The 19,015-nt window shown below is 45.8% G+C and overlaps 1 protein-coding gene across 2 annotated transcripts in view; it reads left to right on the plus strand.

Moving 5' to 3' along the window:
* The window catches only part of LENG8 (leukocyte receptor cluster member 8), a 129,111-nt gene extending 110,568 nt beyond the window's left edge, over positions 1 to 18,543 (plus strand). The window contains exons 13-15 of one of the 2 annotated variants that reach the window (XM_078655066.1): positions 7,160 to 7,289; positions 7,384 to 7,591; positions 16,603 to 18,543. In XM_078655066.1, coding sequence (XP_078511192.1) covers positions 7,160 to 7,289; positions 7,384 to 7,591; positions 16,603 to 16,765 — 501 coding nt within the window. In that variant the 3' untranslated portion in view covers positions 16,766 to 18,543. The remainder of the gene's footprint in view (positions 1 to 7,159; positions 7,290 to 7,383; positions 7,592 to 16,602) is intronic. The other variant, XM_078655068.1, reaches the window with a different exon arrangement.
* The last annotated feature ends 472 nt before the right edge of the window (positions 18,544 to 19,015 follow it).

Raw genomic sequence — 19,015 nt, forward strand, 5'->3', positions numbered from 1 at the left:
GGTTGGAGAGAATCGTAGGAATGGACAGGTGTGTGGGGGCTAAGACGTTTTGGGTTGCCGGGAAATATGTGCTGAGTAGGGCATGTATGTCACGGTCCGAGAGAGTCTTGATAGCGCGCTGTGGGCGGTTGGAGGTATTGCGAGAGGGGATAGAGGACCAAAGTAGGGGGTGAGTAGGATGTGTCTTGATAGTGCGCTGGGGCCGGATGGAGGTACTGCGAGAGGGGATAGAGGTCACATGTATTATTATTATTATTATTATATGAAATTTATAGCGCGCTCAGCTTACCCAGGGGCATCCCGGCGCGAAACAGGCCAAGAGGAGGGGCTCAAGTCCAATCATTACTGTGGAAACAAATAGGTCTTCAGAAGTTTCCTAAACAATAGGATCTTGGGCTCTGAACGAATCTTCAGGGGCAAAGAGTTCCACAGAGTCGCCACTTGCACTGAGAAACGCCTCCCCCCAGAGCGAGCTCTACTTACTCTCGCTGACTGCAGAAGATGTTTTTGGTCAGAGCGCAAAGGACGTGTGGGCTTATAAGGACGGGCCAAGTTAAAAAGGATGGGGGGGCCCTTACCATGCAGGATTTTGTGAGCCGTGCATAGCGCTTTAAATTTCACCCGCTCCTTCACGGGGAGCCAGTGAAGCGTTTTGAGGGCCGGGGCGGCAGACTGCCTTCTGGGAACATCCATTAAGACTCTCGCAGCTGCATTTTGCACCTGTTGGAGGGTTTTGAAAGTCGCTTCGGGAGCACCAAGAAACAGCGCGTTCCCATAGTCGAGCCTCGATAGGATTAAACCACGCATCAAAAGCTTCCTTGCTGAATCAGGGAGCATGTAAGGGGTGAATAGGATGTGCGGGGGCGTTGTTCATTCGTTGAGAAGTGGTGGTGAGAGGGGGGTGTTTAGGGTACGTGAGGAGTGACTCTTTGAGCGTGTGAAGTTCTTCTTTCACTTGGAGGAGGGTGGTCATGATTGTGTCCAGCGTGCAGTTGGGTATGGGGTTGGTATTATTGGAAGGGTAGTCAATGACCGGAGGGGTGAGGCAATTGCGAGACGTGTGGAGACTGGTTGTTGCGGGGGTGCAAGTGTAGTGAGAGTGGGGGGGGGAGATGTTGAGGGAGGAGTGGGGGCCAGGAGTGGCGGGAGTGCAGAGAGTGGGGGGGGGGGCGATTGAGAGAGCAGTGAAGGCTAGGAGAGGCGAGAGTGCAGGGAGTGAGGGAGTGAAGGCTAGGAGTGGCTGGAGTGCAGGGAGTGGGGGGGAGATGTTGAGGGGGTGGTGTAGGTCAGGAATGGGTTGAGTGCAGAGAATGAGGGGGAAGCTGTTGAGGGAGAAGTGGGGGGCTAGGAGTGGCGGGAGTACAGGGAATGGGGGGGAGATGTTGAGGGAGGGGTGTATGTCAGGAGTGTGTTGAGTGCAAAGAGTGGAGGGGGAAATGTTGAGGGAGGAGTGGGGGCCATGAGTAGCGAGAGAGGAGGGAGTGGGGGGAGAGAGGTCCAGGCAGGAGGGGGAGCTAGGAGAAGCGGGGGTGCAGGGAGTGGTGGGGGTGGGGATAGTGGGGGGGAAGTTGGGATGGGAGAGTCTAGTTGTGAGGGTCAGAAGCGGTGAGTCGTTCTGAGACGATAGTTGGAAGTGTGGAGTTCTGGTTTAGTTGGGGTGGAGTATGTGTAGAGGTCCGACGGTTGGAGAGGTGTTCTTTGAAAGTGGGGAACAGGTTGTCGAGTAGTTCCAGGTTCCTGTCTGTGGATTAAATTAGGACAATCCCGTTATTGTTTATAGTAATGGCTGTTCTGCCTGGGAAGAGTCGGGATGGTGCTATGGAGAGTGTTAGGCCATGAGCGGATTTCCTGGTGGTGGAGACGTTGAGTAAGGTAAGGAACGCTTTTCTCCACTGAGCTCTGCGTGTGGTGTGGAAGATAATATCGGTGTTCAGGGATCCATTTACCGGTGAGAAGTAGGTGTCGGCAAAGGGTGTTTCAGGGTGAGACCTCAGGAAGTTGTGTTTGAATCGTTTAGCGGCTTTTTTGGTGAGTGCGGGTGGGTAGTTTATTTTATATGTGTGCTTGCCGCTGTGATCCATGTTAGTATGGCGTAGAGGTGGGTGTGGGAGAGTGAACAGAAGAGATATACAATAGCACAGATAAATGCAGAACAATAGGTTGCATGGGTCAGAAGAGGGTCACTAGTGAAAGATCAAAATATATGTGGTAGCAGTAAATACATTACAGGAATAAAAGTGCAATGGGTGCAACATCCACAAATATACAATAACCAGATAAGAATATAATACTGATGAAATACTGGCATAAAATATAGGTGCTAACAACAAGTTAATGCGTCAAGTGCCACTAATGAGCAGCCAGAAATATGAGGTAGCGATCAGTGCAAAGTGAATTGGGTGCACATTAAAAATATCTAAGTTACAAGAAGCAGTATAATACTACAATAAAGACATTCTATCACCTGAGTTGTAAATACATAGCTATATAGAGTGCGCTGTAGATGAGAAGAGATTAGATTAGTCTAAAAGAGACCAGTTCTTAGGGTAAGGTCACTTTAAAGTGAAAATGACTGGTCCCTAATGGAGGTTCAGGAGGGGATTTATTGCTCCAGTTTTATGTCCCCAGCCAATTTTGAGCAGGGGAGGTTTAACATATGTGATCGCGTGGGGTGGTGAAAATACCTCTTTGCAATTTCTGCTCAGCAAGCTGGTCAAGATGTCTGCCACAAAAAGAGTAAATAAGTCAAGGATTTTTAGTCCTTTCTTCTGGGCACTTGGTCCAAGCCTGCCACAGGTCAGCTGTGGATAGGAACGTGGCCAGGCGCCACCCCCGGCTCCGGGCGACCCTTGTTTTCTGTCTACCCACCCCACTCCCGAGAGCCTGGGCCTCTAATTCCCAGACCGCATTCCCGTCGGCTCCCCCGACCGGGAATCCAAGAGGTACGAGCAATACGGAAAGAGTATTCTCCTCCCTGAGTTTAGGATTGCGGTCAGTCAATACCGCATTCCTTGGGCCGCTACACCCACTCTCTGTGGGATACGGTCGCGAACGTGCTTCTAGAATGCCCGGTGGAGGTCCGGGCTAAACTAGACAAGCCCTTGTGGAGGGTCGAGATGCGGCGCGTTATTCCATCCGGTGTGGGCTGGACACTATACTGACTCACTGGGCAGAGCGATGGCAACGACGGTGTTGATTCGTCGCCACGCCTGGTTGAGATCTGCCAACTTCTCGGCTGATGTCCAAAACACACTTATGGACATGCCGTTCGATGGCCGTTGCCTCTTCGATGACAAGGCAGACCATGCGCTTGAGCGTTTTAAGGACTCCAGGGCTACGGCCAAGTCCTTGGGCCTCTCGGCCCCGCGCCAGCAAACGGCTGCCTTTCGCTCCTTGCGTGGCCAAGGAAGGGGCGCCTCCACACGTTCTGCCAGCCACGGGCCGCAGACTACCATCCAGAGCGGTGGCGGACGTGGAAACAGCCGTGGCGGCAGTCCGGGTGCAACGGCGAGGCCAGTCCACACCTACCCCTGCAACATATGCCTCAAAAGCCTCCTAGTCCGTGCTTTCAGGCCCATTCGATGCCAGTGGGGGGCAGGGTTCGCCATCACCACCACCACTGGGGCACTGTCACTTCGGACAGGTGGGTGCTGCAAATCGTCCGAAGGGGGCTACTCCCTCCCCTTCGAGGCGTCACCTCCAGCCGTGCCACCGAGTGTCGGGGATCACTTGAGACTTCTACAAGAGGAAGTTACGGCCCTCTTGGCCAAGGGGGCCATCGAGCGCGTTCCTGGGCCAGAAGTAGGGTGTGGTTGTTACTCCCACTACTTTCTGGTACCCAAGAATGGCAAAGGGGGCCTACGCCCTATCTTGAACCTACGGAACGTCAACGGCTTACTCCTGAAGGAGAAGTTCAAGATGCTGACATTGGCTCCGGTCTTAGCTGCCCTAGACCCTGGATGGTAGCGTTGGACTTGCAGGACGCTTATTTTCACATCCCCGTCCTGCCGGCCCACCGGCGTTACCTGCGGTTCACGGTAGGCCACGAGCACTTTCAGTTTACCGTGCTCCCCTTGGCCCTTACCAGCGCCCCACGGGTGTTGACGAAAGTGATGGCGGTGGTCGCAGCTCATCTGCGCAGGTTAGGGGTTTGTCTTCCCCTACCTCGACGACTGGTTGTTAAAGGCGGGCTCGCCCCAAACAGTCGTCAGCCACCTCCAGACTACGGCCAACCTCCTGCATCTGCTGGGGTTCTCCATCAATGTGCCGAAGTCACACCTGTGTCCCTCTCAGAAGCTCCTCTTCATCGGAGCGGTTCTAGACTCTGCGCAGTTTTGGGTTTATACTCCTGAACAGCAGGTTCGGGATATTCAGGCTCTGATTCCGATCTTTCAGCCTTTATCCCGAGTCTCGGTCAGGTTGACGCTGCGGCTTCTGGGGCTGATGGCCTCCTGCACCCTTCTGGTGCATCACGCCCGGTGGCGGATGCGGGCTCTGCAGTGGGACCTGAAGTTTCAGTGGGCCCAGCATCATGGCAACTTGTCCGACCATGTCTTGATCTCGGAGGGCACTGCAAGACAGTTGCAGTGGTGGCTCACGGACCGCGATTGGGTCAGCGGCAGATCCCTCTCCCTACCCCAACCGGCGCACGTAGTTGTGACCGACGCGTCCCTCCAGGGCTGGGTGGGCCACATGGGAGAGGCGGAGATCAGAGGCCTCTGGTCTCCGGCGGAGTCTCGGCTCCACATCAACCTTCTGGAGCTGCGGGCGATCCGGCTTGCACTGAAGGCATTCCTCCCCTCTGTCCGGGGGAGTGTAGTGCAGGTGTTCACGGACAACACCACCGCCAGGTGGTACTGCAACAAACAGGGCGGGGTGGGGTCGTGGACTATATGCCAGGAGGCTCTGCGCCTCTGGCAGTGGCTGGAACATCAGGGCGTGACCCTGGTGGTTCAACACCTGGCAGGGTTCCCTGAACGCCAGGGCGGACGAACTCAGCTGTTGGTGCATGATGGATCACGAATGGCGTCTGAACTCGGACGTGGCGCAAGGCCTCTTTCAGCAGTGGGGAGAGCCTTGGTTAGATCTATTCGCCACAGAAGAGAACACGCAATGTCATCAGTTCTGCGCGTTGGAATTTCCAAGGCGGCACTCGCTCGGAGACGCTTTTCGTCGCGAGTGAAGTTGCGATCTATTGTATGCCTTTCCGCCTATACCACTTCTGCCCAGAGTGCTGAAGATCAGGCGTGACCGGGCCCAGGTTATCCTTGTGGCTCCGGACTGGGCACGAAGATATTGGTATCCAGAGCTACTCAGCATGTATGTCGATCCCCCGATTCGTCTGCCTCTTCAGGAGGACCTTCTGTTGCAGCAGCAGGGGACGGTCCTCCACCCAAACCTGTCCAGTCTCCACCTCCATGCTTGGAGATTGAGCGGCGACAGTTGAGGCCATTTGACCTGCCTCCTGAAGTCTGTAATGTCATTCTGGCAGCCAGGCGTCCCTCCACAAAGTCGGTATACGCCTGCAGGTGGAACAGATTTGTGGCATGGTGCACAGCAAAGGCTGTGGATCCACTCTCTGCCCCCCTTTCTGTGGTTCTCCTCGCCCTTCTTTCTCTTGCCCAGCAGGGCTCTGCTCTGGGCACTATCAAGGGCTACCTTTCTGCCCTTTCCGCCTTCTTGAGGCTACCTGATCAGCCATCTTTGTTCAAGTCCCCAATTGTCAATAAATGTTTAAGGGGATCACACATGTTCCCTCCAGTTCCATTTGTGATGCCCCAGTGGGACCTGAACCTTGCTCCCTTTGAGACACTTCATAACTGTCCTCTCCGCCTTCTTACTCTGAAGACTGCTTTCCTGGTTGCCATCACCTCTGCCAGGAGAGTGAGTGAGCTCCAGGCTCATTCTTCCAAACCTCCATTCCTTTCTGTCCATCCGGACATGGTTGTGTTGCGGACAAGGCCCTCTTTCCTGCCCAAGGGAGTCGCAGCATTCCACATCGGGCAGTCCATCACCTTGCCCACCTTCCTTCCCCCTCCGCATCCCTCGAAAGAGGAAGAGAGGCTCCACCGTCTGGACCCAAAACGTGCGCTCCCATTCTGTCTGGATTGCACACGCCAGTTCCGGCTGGATGACCAACTCTTTGTTGGTTACGTGGGCGCTAAGAAGGGACGGGCGGTGCACAAACGGACCATCTCTTGGTGGATCGTGTTGTGCATCCAGGCAATGCTACTCATTGGCTAAAAAGGAACCTCCTGTTGGGCTGAGGGCCCATTCCACTTGGGCCACGGCGACTACTACTGCCCTAGGCCGGGGAGTCCCCTTGCAGGACATTTGTCAGGCAGCTACGTGGGCCTCGCTGCACACGTTCGCAAGACACTACTGCCTGGACAGCAAAGTCCGGAGGGATGGCTTCTTTGGCCGTTCCGTCTTCCAGGACTTTCTGGTGTGATTATTGGTTCGCAGACCCACCACCGGGGTCGGTAATGCTGGGGTATCTATTCTAAGGTAAGGAATCTATCACTAACGTGTCTCTTTCAGATGCACAAGTTACTACTTGTGTAACAATATATCTGTAAGAGACATTAGTTAGTGATAGATTCCTTACCGACCCACCCATCCTCCCCGTTCTGCGAACCGAAATCTAGGGTTAAGGTCATCCCCTTTCAGGGCCCTAGTTTCATGGCACCAGTGTTGGTTTTTATCATGGCTCTGCGTTTCTGGCGCAGAAAAGCTGTGTATAAGAACTGACGTCCGCACGCGGAGGCGGCGTCAAAGTACTACGACCGCGGACGACGCCTACCGACACGCATGGGTACTGCTACGCAAAAAATTTCCGGATCCAGTCTGACGCCTGGGGATATTCTAAGGCAGGAATCTATCACTAACTAATGTCTCTTACAAATATATCGCTACACAAGTAGTAACTTGTGCAACGGACAGTGTATATCACCTATAGGTCTACCTGATCTGTTGGCTTTGCAAGTGCTTTTAGTGATAGTTTCCCATCTGGATTTGAGACTCCTTGATAGAAGCCAATTCCTCCATTAGCAGGTCTGCTTGTGTAACTGAGTTCCTGTTTTATATGAAGCAAAACAGGCTGCTTAAATTGTATATTTGGATAATTGGTTGTCTTCCAACTATTACTTTCTCCCTACAGGGAGACCATGAAGAATTCAACCAGTGCCAAGCACAGCTTAAGTCTTTATATTCCGAGAACCTTGCTGGCAATGTTGGAGAGTTCACTGCCTACCGGATCCTTTATTATATCTTCACCAAAAATTCTGGGGGTAAGGAAAGTGCAAGATTATCCATGCATTTCTTATGGATGAGAGGTTTGAATGACACTAATGTAGCATGTTTTTTATGTTTTGTTTCCCATAGATATTACAACGGAGCTGGCATATCTCACAAAGGCTTTGAAGGCGGAGCCCTGCGTAGCTCACTCTCTGGCCCTGCGAAATGCATGGGCCCTCAACAACTACCATCGGTTTTTCCGCCTTTACCGCACAGCGCCTCGCATGTCTGCCTACCTCATCGACAAGTTCGTCGATAGGGAGAGGAAGATTGCCCTCAAGGCCATGATTAAAACGTATGTGGAGGCAGAGCTACCTTTTAACCAACTTGAGCCTTCTTTTTACAGCACTTCTCGGTACCAAAGGGAAACTAAAAATGTACTTTGTTTTCCAACGCCATTCCCTCAGCAGACATCCCTTCTTTGGGGCCAGTTGCTTCTAAACAAACTTGCCAGATCAGTTTGAGACATGGTCTTGACCTGTGCATCTTAAGGCAAGAAACACGTTCTCCCTATGCCGAAATCACATATTTGCAAGTGTTCATTGGCTTTTGTGTGCAAACAGTTTGTGCACCTTACAGTACTCCGAAGAGCAGTGCTTCTCCAGCCTTGTCGATTCACATGCAGAAATGTGATTCTTGGAGGTACCCCAGTAAGCTAGCATGCTATCACGTCCTGCACATTTGAAAAAAAAATGTGTTGACTGCAGATAACTTTTCTAGTGGCTAGAAGTAGCTTTTATTCTTGGCACAGCAGACAGAATAGCATATATCATACTGTTAAGTCACAGGTGGAGTTAAACAGTAAATCCTTCCACCATTTCGAATGTGTGTTTAGTGGTATTGTGACTTGTACTATAACTCAGGCCATGGAATACAAGATTACATTACCTGTGCTGCCCTTTCCAGTGTTCAGCTCCTCTGTCACGGTCTATCGCTGTATTTCAAAGTTACCATTTTTGCATTGTCTTTTATGGGTCTGTGCTCCTTGGTTTTAGTGCGGTCTTTCACTTGGTGTTTTGAGTCTACATTTCAGATCTTGCTTTGTGATTTGGTGTCCTCCTGCTCATGTCTGGACATAGGTTTTCTACCTATCTCACTTAGCTCCTTAAATATTCTTATTGCCTGATTCTGCCTTCCAAACAGAATCCAGTTTGCTGGGAAGGTTTGGCAACATTTTTCAGCTTTTTACGTACATGTGAGAGGGCGTCCAATAATATTTAAACTAGGAAAAACCTTGATGGGTGCTCTCTGCCGCCTTTAACCCCTTGGGCGCAGCCGCGATTCTGCGCCTGTGCGGCACTTTTAAACTGTGGACGGGTTCATGACGGCCCCCAGCCGTCATCAGTACACGTACACCGTGATGCATGACGGCCGGGGGCCGTCATCAGCATGGAAGGGGTTAACACCTACAGTTTAGGTTGTTTGCTTCCATTTAGCATGTAAGATTTGTTTCAGCGGGAAGGGATCCTTTTGTTTGACTTATATCCTGTATGTCCAAGTGTTTCCTTCAGAAACCAAAGTGGTGAGTCCCTATACCCTAATACTGAGATATGCTTATACGGTGGAGCTATAGTTCCGATTACTCAGCCTTGTGTAATCTCCTAAAAAAAAAAAATGGGAACTTAGAGTAATTGCTTATACCTTTCTTACTCCTAATCGCATCTTTTGAAGAATGAGCATTCGTACACATTATGCCCTCTTCATGTTGAATATATCCCAATCTCTTTTGAAGTTTCGAGAGTCCTCTAATTGATAGTTGTTGGGAACGATCATTACAAAATACCAATAACCTATCTTATTGGGTACTTATGTTTGTAACTCTGGGTTTGAAGCAACTTAACCAAGAAGAAGCTTTTAACAAAGGGAGTGATGGTCAAGCTGTGTCTTTCCTTGTAGGCTTGTCTTCTCACAGTAAGAACTTTTTTTACCATTGCTTATCTGGTATTGTTTTTTCATTCGAATTTGTATGATTGGCATGGTCCAGAATCTTCCTGTTAATTTCCCTCTTTGGCAGCTTCCTACATATTAATGGAGGCAAGTAAGAATTAAAGATCTCCTTCGTTCCCAGTAGCTGAATCATTATGAGAAAAAACATGGTTAAGTGTGAATGAGTTTGTATTCATAGTAGACCCATACATTAGTAATGTTGTGTGTTTGAGAAATTGTACGTACTACACTGGTGAGTAACTTTCTTCTGATTACCTAATATAGATAATAGGCATGAGATTTAATGTTCCTTGAAATGTTGTGCACTTAGACAGTTGAAAGGTACATATGGCCTCTGTCCTACCTCTGCAAGTACTGCTGTGGCCGTCTTGGTTAAAATTAACTCAGTTGTGATTAAATGGCTGCTGTGGTAGTAGGACATAGATTGTAGCCAGCTGCAAGCGTGCTGAGCAGCCACTCGCCTTTCCCGCTAATATCCCCAGCTGAGTTTCACAGGCATACGCGCACATCCCTTTGGTACCGAAAAGTCACTTCAATGTAGTAATGTATCGCTTACAGGTAAGTAAAACTGGTTTCTTCAGTGGAGGAAGCTAACGGTTAATATTTGTGGTGAGATGCAGTTGTTGGTATTTTCTTTCAGACTGAACTCTAGTCCTCTTTAACATTTATTTATTTATTTATTCAAAGTTTTATATAGCGCGAACAAGATCCTTACAGATATCAGAGCGCTTCACAATGAAAGGGGTAGGGGCAGTAGGAATGAACAGAGGTAATGGGAGCAATGTAATAGTCACTAACATGAAAGGATAATAATAACATACATAAAACATATCAAAATACAGTCAGGTAAACAAGAAATATAAGACTGCACAAGTCCATGATCCCACTACAGGGGTGTTCAGGTACACTTTGGGTGTGTGGAAGGCTTATAACAGTGTTTTAGTATAGAGAGAGCACTGAGTGGGGGCACCGGGAGGGTGAAACAGTGACCCAACGTGTATCATATATTGGTTGGTAGTAAGAGAGTAGCGTAGTAGTGTCTCTCTCAAGTAGAGGTATAGTGCCAAAGGACAAGGTAAGCATTGACACAAAGCAATGCAGAGTCTCTGATCCAACACCTATAACGTTCAGGAGATCTTGGCCAGAAGGATGGTTTTCACCTCTTTCTTGAAGAGTGCAGTGGAGGAGATACGCCTGGTTTCAGGAGGGAGCGCATTCCAGATCCTGGGTGCCATTCCTGAGAAGGAGCGCTTGTAAGTTTTCTCTTTCCGGAATCTACGGGGTTTCAGGAGTAGATTTTTTGAGCTTCTGTTGGATCTCGAACCTCCTGATATAGACAACTTTTGAGCGAGGTAGTTGGGTGCATTGTGGTGTACTGCCGCGTGTGTCATAACTGCAATTTTTAGTTGTATTCTGGCTTCAAAAGGCAGCCATTTTAGGGACTTTAAGTCAGGGGAAATATGCGAATGTTTTCTTGAGCCAGTAATGAGTCTTGCGGCAGCGTTCAGGGAGGCTCTTAAGGGTGCTGTTGTGGATAGAGGGAGTCCGCTGAGGGCCACAATTCCGTAGTCTATTCGAGGGATGACTAACGCTTGTACAGCAGTTTGGAAGTCTTCAGCAGGGAGGAAGGGTTTAATTTTCCTCAGTGTGTTGATTTGGAAATTAGCTGATTTTGTGGCTTTGCTGACGTGCTGCTGCATGTTGAGCTTGGCATCCAGTGTGATGCCTAGGGATTTCACTGAGTCCACGATGGTGGGTTGGACATTGAGTGCTGTTAGGTTGTTGAGCCATGTTTGGGTGGTTGAAATTTTCGCCGGGGGTGAGATGAGAAGGAACTCAGTTTTCAGAGCATTTAGTTTGAGGTGATTATCGGCTAGCCAGGATTGAGTGTTAATATGCGTGGAATTCAGAAGTTTGATATCTTCCGGGGATTGAAGCTTTAGGTATAGTTGTGAGTCGTCGGCGTACATATGAAATTGGACATTAGACGCTTGGAGCAAGGTGGCGAGCGGTTCCATGACGAGGTTGAACAATGTGGGGGAGAGGGAGGATCCTTGTGGAACCCCTAGATCTGCAGGCACAGGTGAAGATAGCACATTGTCGATCTTGAACTTCTGAGACCGGTTGTGAAGGAAGGACGAAAACCATTTGAGAACCGTTCCCGATAGTCCCATTCTAGTGCTTAGCAGCTCCAGCAAGTTCTCATGTTTGACCGTGTCAAATGCTGACGAGAGGTCAAGAAGGATGAGGAGGCAGGACTCATTGCGATCAAGAATTTGGAGGGCGTCATCAATTATGTGTGTCATAGCTGTTTCCGTGCTATGTTTCGCTCGGAAGCCTGATTGATGAGAGTTAAGGAGGTCAAATTGGTCAATGTGTCTTGTTAGTTGGAGTTGGACACATTTCTCCAGCAGTTTGGCCAGAGTGGGGATATTGGTGATGGGCCGGTAATTGTTTAGGTCAGACGGATCAGCTGTAGGTTTCTTGAGTATAGGCGTGACTTGCCCCACCTTGAGGGAGTCTGGAATGAGACCTTGTTGAAGGGAGCAGTTGATGATTTTGGTCCAGAGAGGGAGGAGCAAAGGGATGAAGTCTTTTACAGCATTAAAAGCATTAAAAAACATTCTGATTATTTATCCTGCTAATTGTGAGCTGTTGTTTTTGTTTGGGGGGGGGATGGAGGAGCGGCAGAGGTTTGTAATGCTGTTTCTGGGCTCCACATTCTTCTTCAACTTCGGTAGCACTCTACGCAATATAAAATCTATTTGGATAGGCTTTATTCTTTGTGTATATGAAGTCCTCCTGAAAGACTGTTGGAGAACATGTGCCATAGCACTGAAGAGCACAGACAACTTAAGTCATTTAAATTAAAAGTGAACAGTCATTGCTGTTCCTAAACAGACTCCCATCTGTGTGCAGGAATTTTTCTGGATCCTGTATGCAGGCAGAGTTGTTCTATATTTTTGAATTCATTTAATCGCAGATCACATACTTGGGGATTTTGCACAGAAGTATAAGGCCCCCGAAACTGATGTTTAATTCTAAGATTCCCTTTCGACCCATTGGAGAAAGTAATCTGAAGCTGTCCAAGCTCCAACCCAGGAGGCTTGTTAAAAGACAAGTCTCCTCCACTTGAAGTATCTCGCTTCATTGTTTTTCGCTGGTGTTTGTCTGTTTTTGTGTGTAGCAAATTTGGTACTTTCCTTACTCTAAATTCTTCTGCATTATTTTGGTTCACCTGCTTTTTGATTTCTGCTTAAACTGAAGTGGCATGGCTTGTGCCATGTATTTCAGGCCTGACACCATTCAGACTTCTCATTTCATACATCGAGAAAACCCTTAAAGGAAAAAAACAATACATTGGTTGGATTGTGCTTAGATTGTTATTGGGCTTAGAACTTAAAAGAAACCCTTGGCCCTCTAGTCGGTATGAAGTGAAGACTTGTTTAGCTACTATGCGATGTAAACATTTTAGCGAATGCTGTAGTTTACAAACCTTAACAGAGATCTATCTATAATTTCAATATTTTACTTGGATCAAAGCCTTTTTGAAAGAAAGATCGCTCCCTTTCGAATGCTTTAGTCCCAGTAAAGAGGCAACCAAAGCCTCCATAGCTAAATGTCACCTGTAGCACTGAAAGCTACTTTTTCTTTAGGGCATTCCTCTTTCAGTGGGGTTCCTTGTCCCAAGTTCTTCGAATGCATTCCTAAGCATGTTCTCTCCGTGGCTTATATCCAGTGGGATCAAGTCGTTGTGAAGAATAATTTTGGCTACACTATTCACAGGATGTCATTCTGTGTGGTGTCTATGCAACTCATGCTTGGAAATCTACCCATATAGTGGACTAAAGGACTAAAGGGGCATGTGCTACACCTCTTTCAGTTCCGAAGCCCACTTTACTTTTAAGTCCTGGTCAAAGTGGTACAGTCAACGTCTTTCAGAATTGGAGATGCTCTTACAATACGGTCAAATTTAGGTTGCCGGGTGAAAAGCCGTATTGAAGCATGAACAGTAGCGACTTCTTGTGGAGATGCGATCCTGGGTGTAATCTACATTTTTTTGAGAGTGCTAATTAACAGTGTGTAGAAGCCTGCATTTGTGATGTATATTAAAATTGTCAGTTTTAGAGGAAAGGCCAGAGTCCTACCACAAAGTATAAAATCTGTGGAATGTCTGCCAGAAGTACTTGTGTCTGTGGAAAGAGCAGAATATGAACAGTAGCGACTTCTTGTGGAGATGCGATCCTGGGTGTGATCTACATTTTTTTGAGAGTGCTAATTAACAGTGTGTAGAAGCCTGCATTTGTGATGTCTATTAAAATTGTCAGTTTTAGAGGAAAGGCCAGAGTCCTACCACAAAGTATAAAATCTGTGGGTACTGTGGAATGTCTGCCAGAAGTACTTGTGTGTCTGTGGAAAGAGCAGATTCTTCATAATATGAATACAGAATCATTTATACAGTGCACATGGTTACAATTAAGGCTTAAGGCAGCGACTGATGAGCAGAGACGGTCTTAAGAAGTTGCTTGCTTTACATTTGATTCTCAAGTTTTGTTTGTTTTATAGATTGGAGACTTTTTGAGTTGCAGCCACAGTTGTTTTGAATGTTTAACTATTCCAGTGTAACTTGAGAATTAAGTAATTCTGCGATACTGTGTGATCGCTTGTGCTTGATTTGGTATTCTTTGATATGTTATTTAGTTTCCCTTGTGTAGGCTTTTTTATGTATTGTTACTTTTTTTGTGACCAGACATAATATTTTGTTTTTAGCTGGTCTCTGGCATTTGTGTATGCTTCTGAAGTATTTGCATTAATTTAGGCTATTTTAATTGAAGAGGTGTATGTTCACTATCAGCGACTTCGTAGCTTTCCAGCTAGTTTGCCTCTAATAACTATCTTTGTGAAAGACTGGTTTGTTGCTAAGGCTCAAAATTAACTTTTCAGACGTCACCAGGTTTCCTCTAGCTGAAAATAATTTAAGAATAGCTTGCCGTACTGCTGTAACCCAGATGGTTCTTGATATTCTTAAGGAGTCGGACACATATGGGGGTTTCTGGCAAGGGAGTACTAGAGTCAAGGGGATGAAATCCATTTCCTTGTTCTCTGAATTCGATTAGTTATCCCGCCTGAGATTACTCTGCTTCACACCTTCAAAATAATCCTTTGTCCAATGAAGAAAATTCAGTTTATGAATCAAGAACTAAAATCTGAAGAACATTCGTTAGCAGGTATGTTTCCTTTCCTGAGCTTTGATCTTAATTGTTTGCTTTTAACGTTTAAAAGGCAGACATAATCGGATTTAGGCATTAAAAAATCCCTTTTCATTGTCTGATGACTTTATTATAAAAAAAATAATCTGTTCAACTTTATTTGAAAAATCTATACTATTGTGAAAAGTTCTTTGGCGTTCAGGGATCCACTTCAGAATCTAAAAATGTTGGTTAATTATTGGTTTATTTTTCTTCATAAATTAACTCATACATAGATAGGTTCACTGCCTCCCTTCTCGAGTGCCAGAATACATACTATGATAGTGCTTTCCGAACAGTTAGTCATTGTTCACAAGAAAAGATTTGATATTTTGTTATGTTCATATCCATACTATTTATCACTAATTAGCGGTCATTTGAATGGTGCAACTTGTTCCTCTGGTCTTCTTCCTTTCCAGCTGGCTGGTAATGTTTGTATGATTGGCAAGAATCACATAGTAGTAGCATATGCACGAACATCACCTACGGATGTCACCCTCCATTCTATCCTATTGTCACCAACTGACCCATCTAAATGGATCCTTAAGTTTAACTTACTTTTTAAGAGTGTTCACTAAGGCACTTTCTGTAGTGGCCATGTCTTTTCTTTTGCATTCAGTTTTCAGACCTCAGGATGCACCTCAAGTTCTTTTAGCTTGCTCATGTGTAAGCTCTCCAGGTTCAGGAGGAGAGGTTGATTCCTTACCATTGTTGAGATTTACACCGGTTTCTCAACAACTAACTTAAGCACTCAGTCTTATCTGACGCAAACCATATTATCAAATATGCAGCCAAGACAATGCAGTTGTCAGTATAACATTTTTATACAGCACCAACTACATTTCGGTCTACTAGCACTGTAAAATATCACCTTTGCCCAATTTATGAAGCTGAACCTCTGACTTCACTTGACCATCTTTCTAGCTTCATAAGTCTTGAAGACAACAGATGCAGCAGTTTGGGGAATCCTAGCAGTTTTCCGAAAACAGGACGGACACGAGCCACATCTACTGACTGATTGATTAGGCCATGGAGCGTTTGCTCTTAAAGAAGTGGGCACCGTTAAAGCACTTTTAGGTTCTCCTTTTATATGCAATTCAAGATTCTGCTGTGCATCTTTAATTTTCAAACTATTTGCATTTGTCATCTTGAGACATTGATTCTTTTTTTTAAAACAATTTAAATTCAATTACAGCCTTCGTAGTTGTTGTTATATCCTGTAGGACTGTTGCTCTTCAGGCTTTCTCCTTAAAGGATTCACAATTATCCATAACGACAAAGTTGTACTGAAAACAACCCCCTTTTAATGAAATTTCGTCTGAATTGAAAATATACTATATTTCTTGGTTTGTGGAGACATGGAAGCGGGTTCCCAACCAGTTGATCAGAAGCAATACCATAAAGTAGAAAAATTATCATAGCAGTAACAGTAATTTTGAGTTCCGATTCACACTCCTTTCCCACATCTGCACATATGCTGTATTCCATTTTTCTTTGGCAAACAAATGAGGACTGTGTTGTTAAAGTTGGTGACTCGTATGTAGGGTGAGTGTCCAAAGAGCAGACGTTCTGAGTTGGTCTTCAAAAAGAAAAGAAAAAAACATCTTTAGATGATGCAGCCATTCCCAGCCAGTTGCAAAGGATCGAGGGATAGAAAAGTGTTTTTGCAGTGCTGTAAGGATGGATGCATGTTAAGTACAAAGTGACGATTTTTGCGCTGAATAGTTTTCATGCTCAACTTCAGTTCCTGTCAGAGTTGGATCTTTGAGATCTAAAGTGGGATAACTGAGTTGAGGGGGGAGGGGTGTACCCTGTGCTTCCAAAAAAGTAAACACTCAAAGGAGGATGCCAGCACATAGTTTTGGGATACATTCCTTAAACATATTGTTGCCTTTACTTTAACTGTTGGGTACGCTGTAGCCATTTGCGGTATTGCTCTCATAAATTGTGTGCATACATGTTTGCTTGCTGTTGGGTTCCAGGAAAGTTCAGTGTAAGTACTCATGATAGAATGTTTTACTTAGCAGAATGTTTTACTTAGCAAAGGATGTTCTCTTCTATTCTAACTTTGTTTTTGCTGGTTTTCCATTGCTGTTTTTTTTATCTTTAGTTTTCGCCCTGTGCTCCCGATTTCCTACGTTCAGTCAGAGCTGGCCTTGGAGAGCGAGGAAGAGTGTCAGGCTTTCCTGGCACCTCTGTCCCTTATTTACGCAGGGAACGACATCAGCAAGATCGATTGCAAGCAGAGCTTTGTGGTCTTGCCAAACTTCTAATCCTAGCAACTGCAATAATAAATCTTAATCCTAAAGTCAAAAGGTGCTATTTTGCCACCTTGCACACTCATAAATGTGTGCGAGCTCAGGGTGTTGGTCCCCTCCGTGCCATCATGTGCCTCGGAAGGCTGAAGAGAGGGGACTGGGTTGTGCCAGGTATCCAAAGACAGATGGTGAAGACATCGCACCTCCGCAGAAGAATGAAAATGTGAGCGATTCGATGCCAGCTCACCTCTTGGAAGTCCAACCGACCTGTGGAGTGTGATTGTTCTACCAGTGTCCCGTAATCTGCCACTTGCGCCTTGGAGTATGGAGTCAGTTCCCCCTCCCTGTCTATGTAGTCGTTTTGTGTGTTTTTCTAGTTTTTTTTGTGTTTCTCCTTTTTGCCCCCCATGAAAGATCAGCCTGCAGAATGTTTTTCTGCAGTATTGAGGCTTTGAGCCTGGTCTGCTCAGGGAAAATTATCTGCTCTTAATATTTATAGTCCCATGCAGATCTTAAGTTTCAGAGTAGGAATACCCTTTTTCAGGTGTGGGCAAACTGAGTGCTGTAATGTCATTTGCTAGCTGGTCACAGAACTAGGTTTCATCTGGTACAGGTGCTTTTTTTCTTTCTCCATTTGAAACTGGCAAGGTTGAACCTCTTCTAGCTTGCTACGCTGCTATTTCAAAGGAGAAAGGCTTTGATTCCAGAGGATGGAGAGTTGTTAAATGGTTAGCCTCGCACAGTAATTTTGCCCTTTGACATTTAAGGGAATTTATTTTCTTGTTGTACGTAAAGTATATGGAAAATCTATACAACAGGCTGTAAATAGGTGTACATAACGAAGATTTTTTGTAAAGCCATTTTTTACCTTTTTGTATTCTAATATGGACTCATTGTTTAAGTATAACCGTTGTCAACCCATTATGGTTTGAAACTAACAATATCTCAGTCTCTTTTCTCTCCCTCTCTCTCTGCAACGAGTTTCTGTCCTGATGCCCCATAAGATACCAAAATGGGGGTCTGGAATGGAAGGCAGAAGCTGTACTTGAAGTTCCACTTCAGAATACGTTGAGAGAAGAGGAGGAATCCAAAAGCAAATGGCCACAGAGAGACTTTGGTTCACAACTGAATGAGACTGTTCGCGGCTGTAGCTGTACTACCAGGAGGCAAACCCTTTGCGTGCAGGAGACATGGGAAGCTTCGGAGAAGACTCGGTTCAAGGTTGTGTCTGGAGTCTAAATTCACTGGAGTGCACTTCGGGAGAAGATAGAAGTTCTTGGAAAGTCTTGTTCCTTTTTCCTTTGTTAATTTTCTACATCGATTTTTGTTTTTCATCACTGCAGGAAGCTTGCTTGCTCGGTTTTCTTTACAGGTAAATGAACTAAATGCTGGCTTGGAAGTCTCTACCATGCCTTCTCGTTTTGCGTCCATTTTGTGTTCCTCTATTCCATCCCTATGCTGCTTTTATTTTTACCTGCTCCACCTTACCCTTTACTTCGTTTGGATGTGTAATACATAAAATGTGCAATTTGGAGCAGCTGTGGTTAAATGCTCTTTTCTTTGCAGATGTTTATTTTTGGTTGCTTAACTCCATGAGTTACACTAAAATAAAAATATTATGAGGAGCTTCAAATGTTCTGTTGAGATTGTTGAGAACGTGGAGAAGATATGTTAGGAGGCACTTTATTTTAGGACCTTTATAAATATTCATAAACAGTCTCTTCCTACATGAAGGATCCTGCAATACTTTTAAAACTGAACGTAAAATTCCAAATAAATTTTTAGAAAACTGATTTTGTAACTACCATTTTCTTAATTTTTTTCATCGACTGCAAAAGTAAAAAAAAATGTAATTCTTTTAGATGAGATCTCATGTCTTAATTATTTTTTTTCTTTCTTAATGAGAAAATGTAAGGAATTGTTTTCAGAGACATGCAGTTATCTATTGAGGAAGCCAGCGTACTCTTAATGCAATCCAAGCATTCTTGACATGCTACCTTGCTACACTCATTTTACCCTTCAGTTGGTTTTCCATTGAACACAGGGTTCTGTGTTTATCGCATTAACTTTTGTGTGACATTTTTCAACATTCCATAAAAGAACTGTCCCTGTTAACTGGGTATTTAAATGATTTTCGAATGGTTAGTTTTGGAATTCAACTGCCCCAAGATCCCCTTGGATCCAAAGTAAAGGATACTGCAGGAGGGAACTCTTGGAACTGGCATAGATGCTGAAGAGTGAGCAGGTGGAAGGGGGCAGGGGGAT

Source organism: Lissotriton helveticus, chromosome 7 (genome assembly GCF_964261635.1).
Source record: "Lissotriton helveticus chromosome 7, aLisHel1.1, whole genome shotgun sequence".
Lineage (NCBI taxonomy): Eukaryota > Metazoa > Chordata > Amphibia > Caudata > Salamandridae > Lissotriton > Lissotriton helveticus.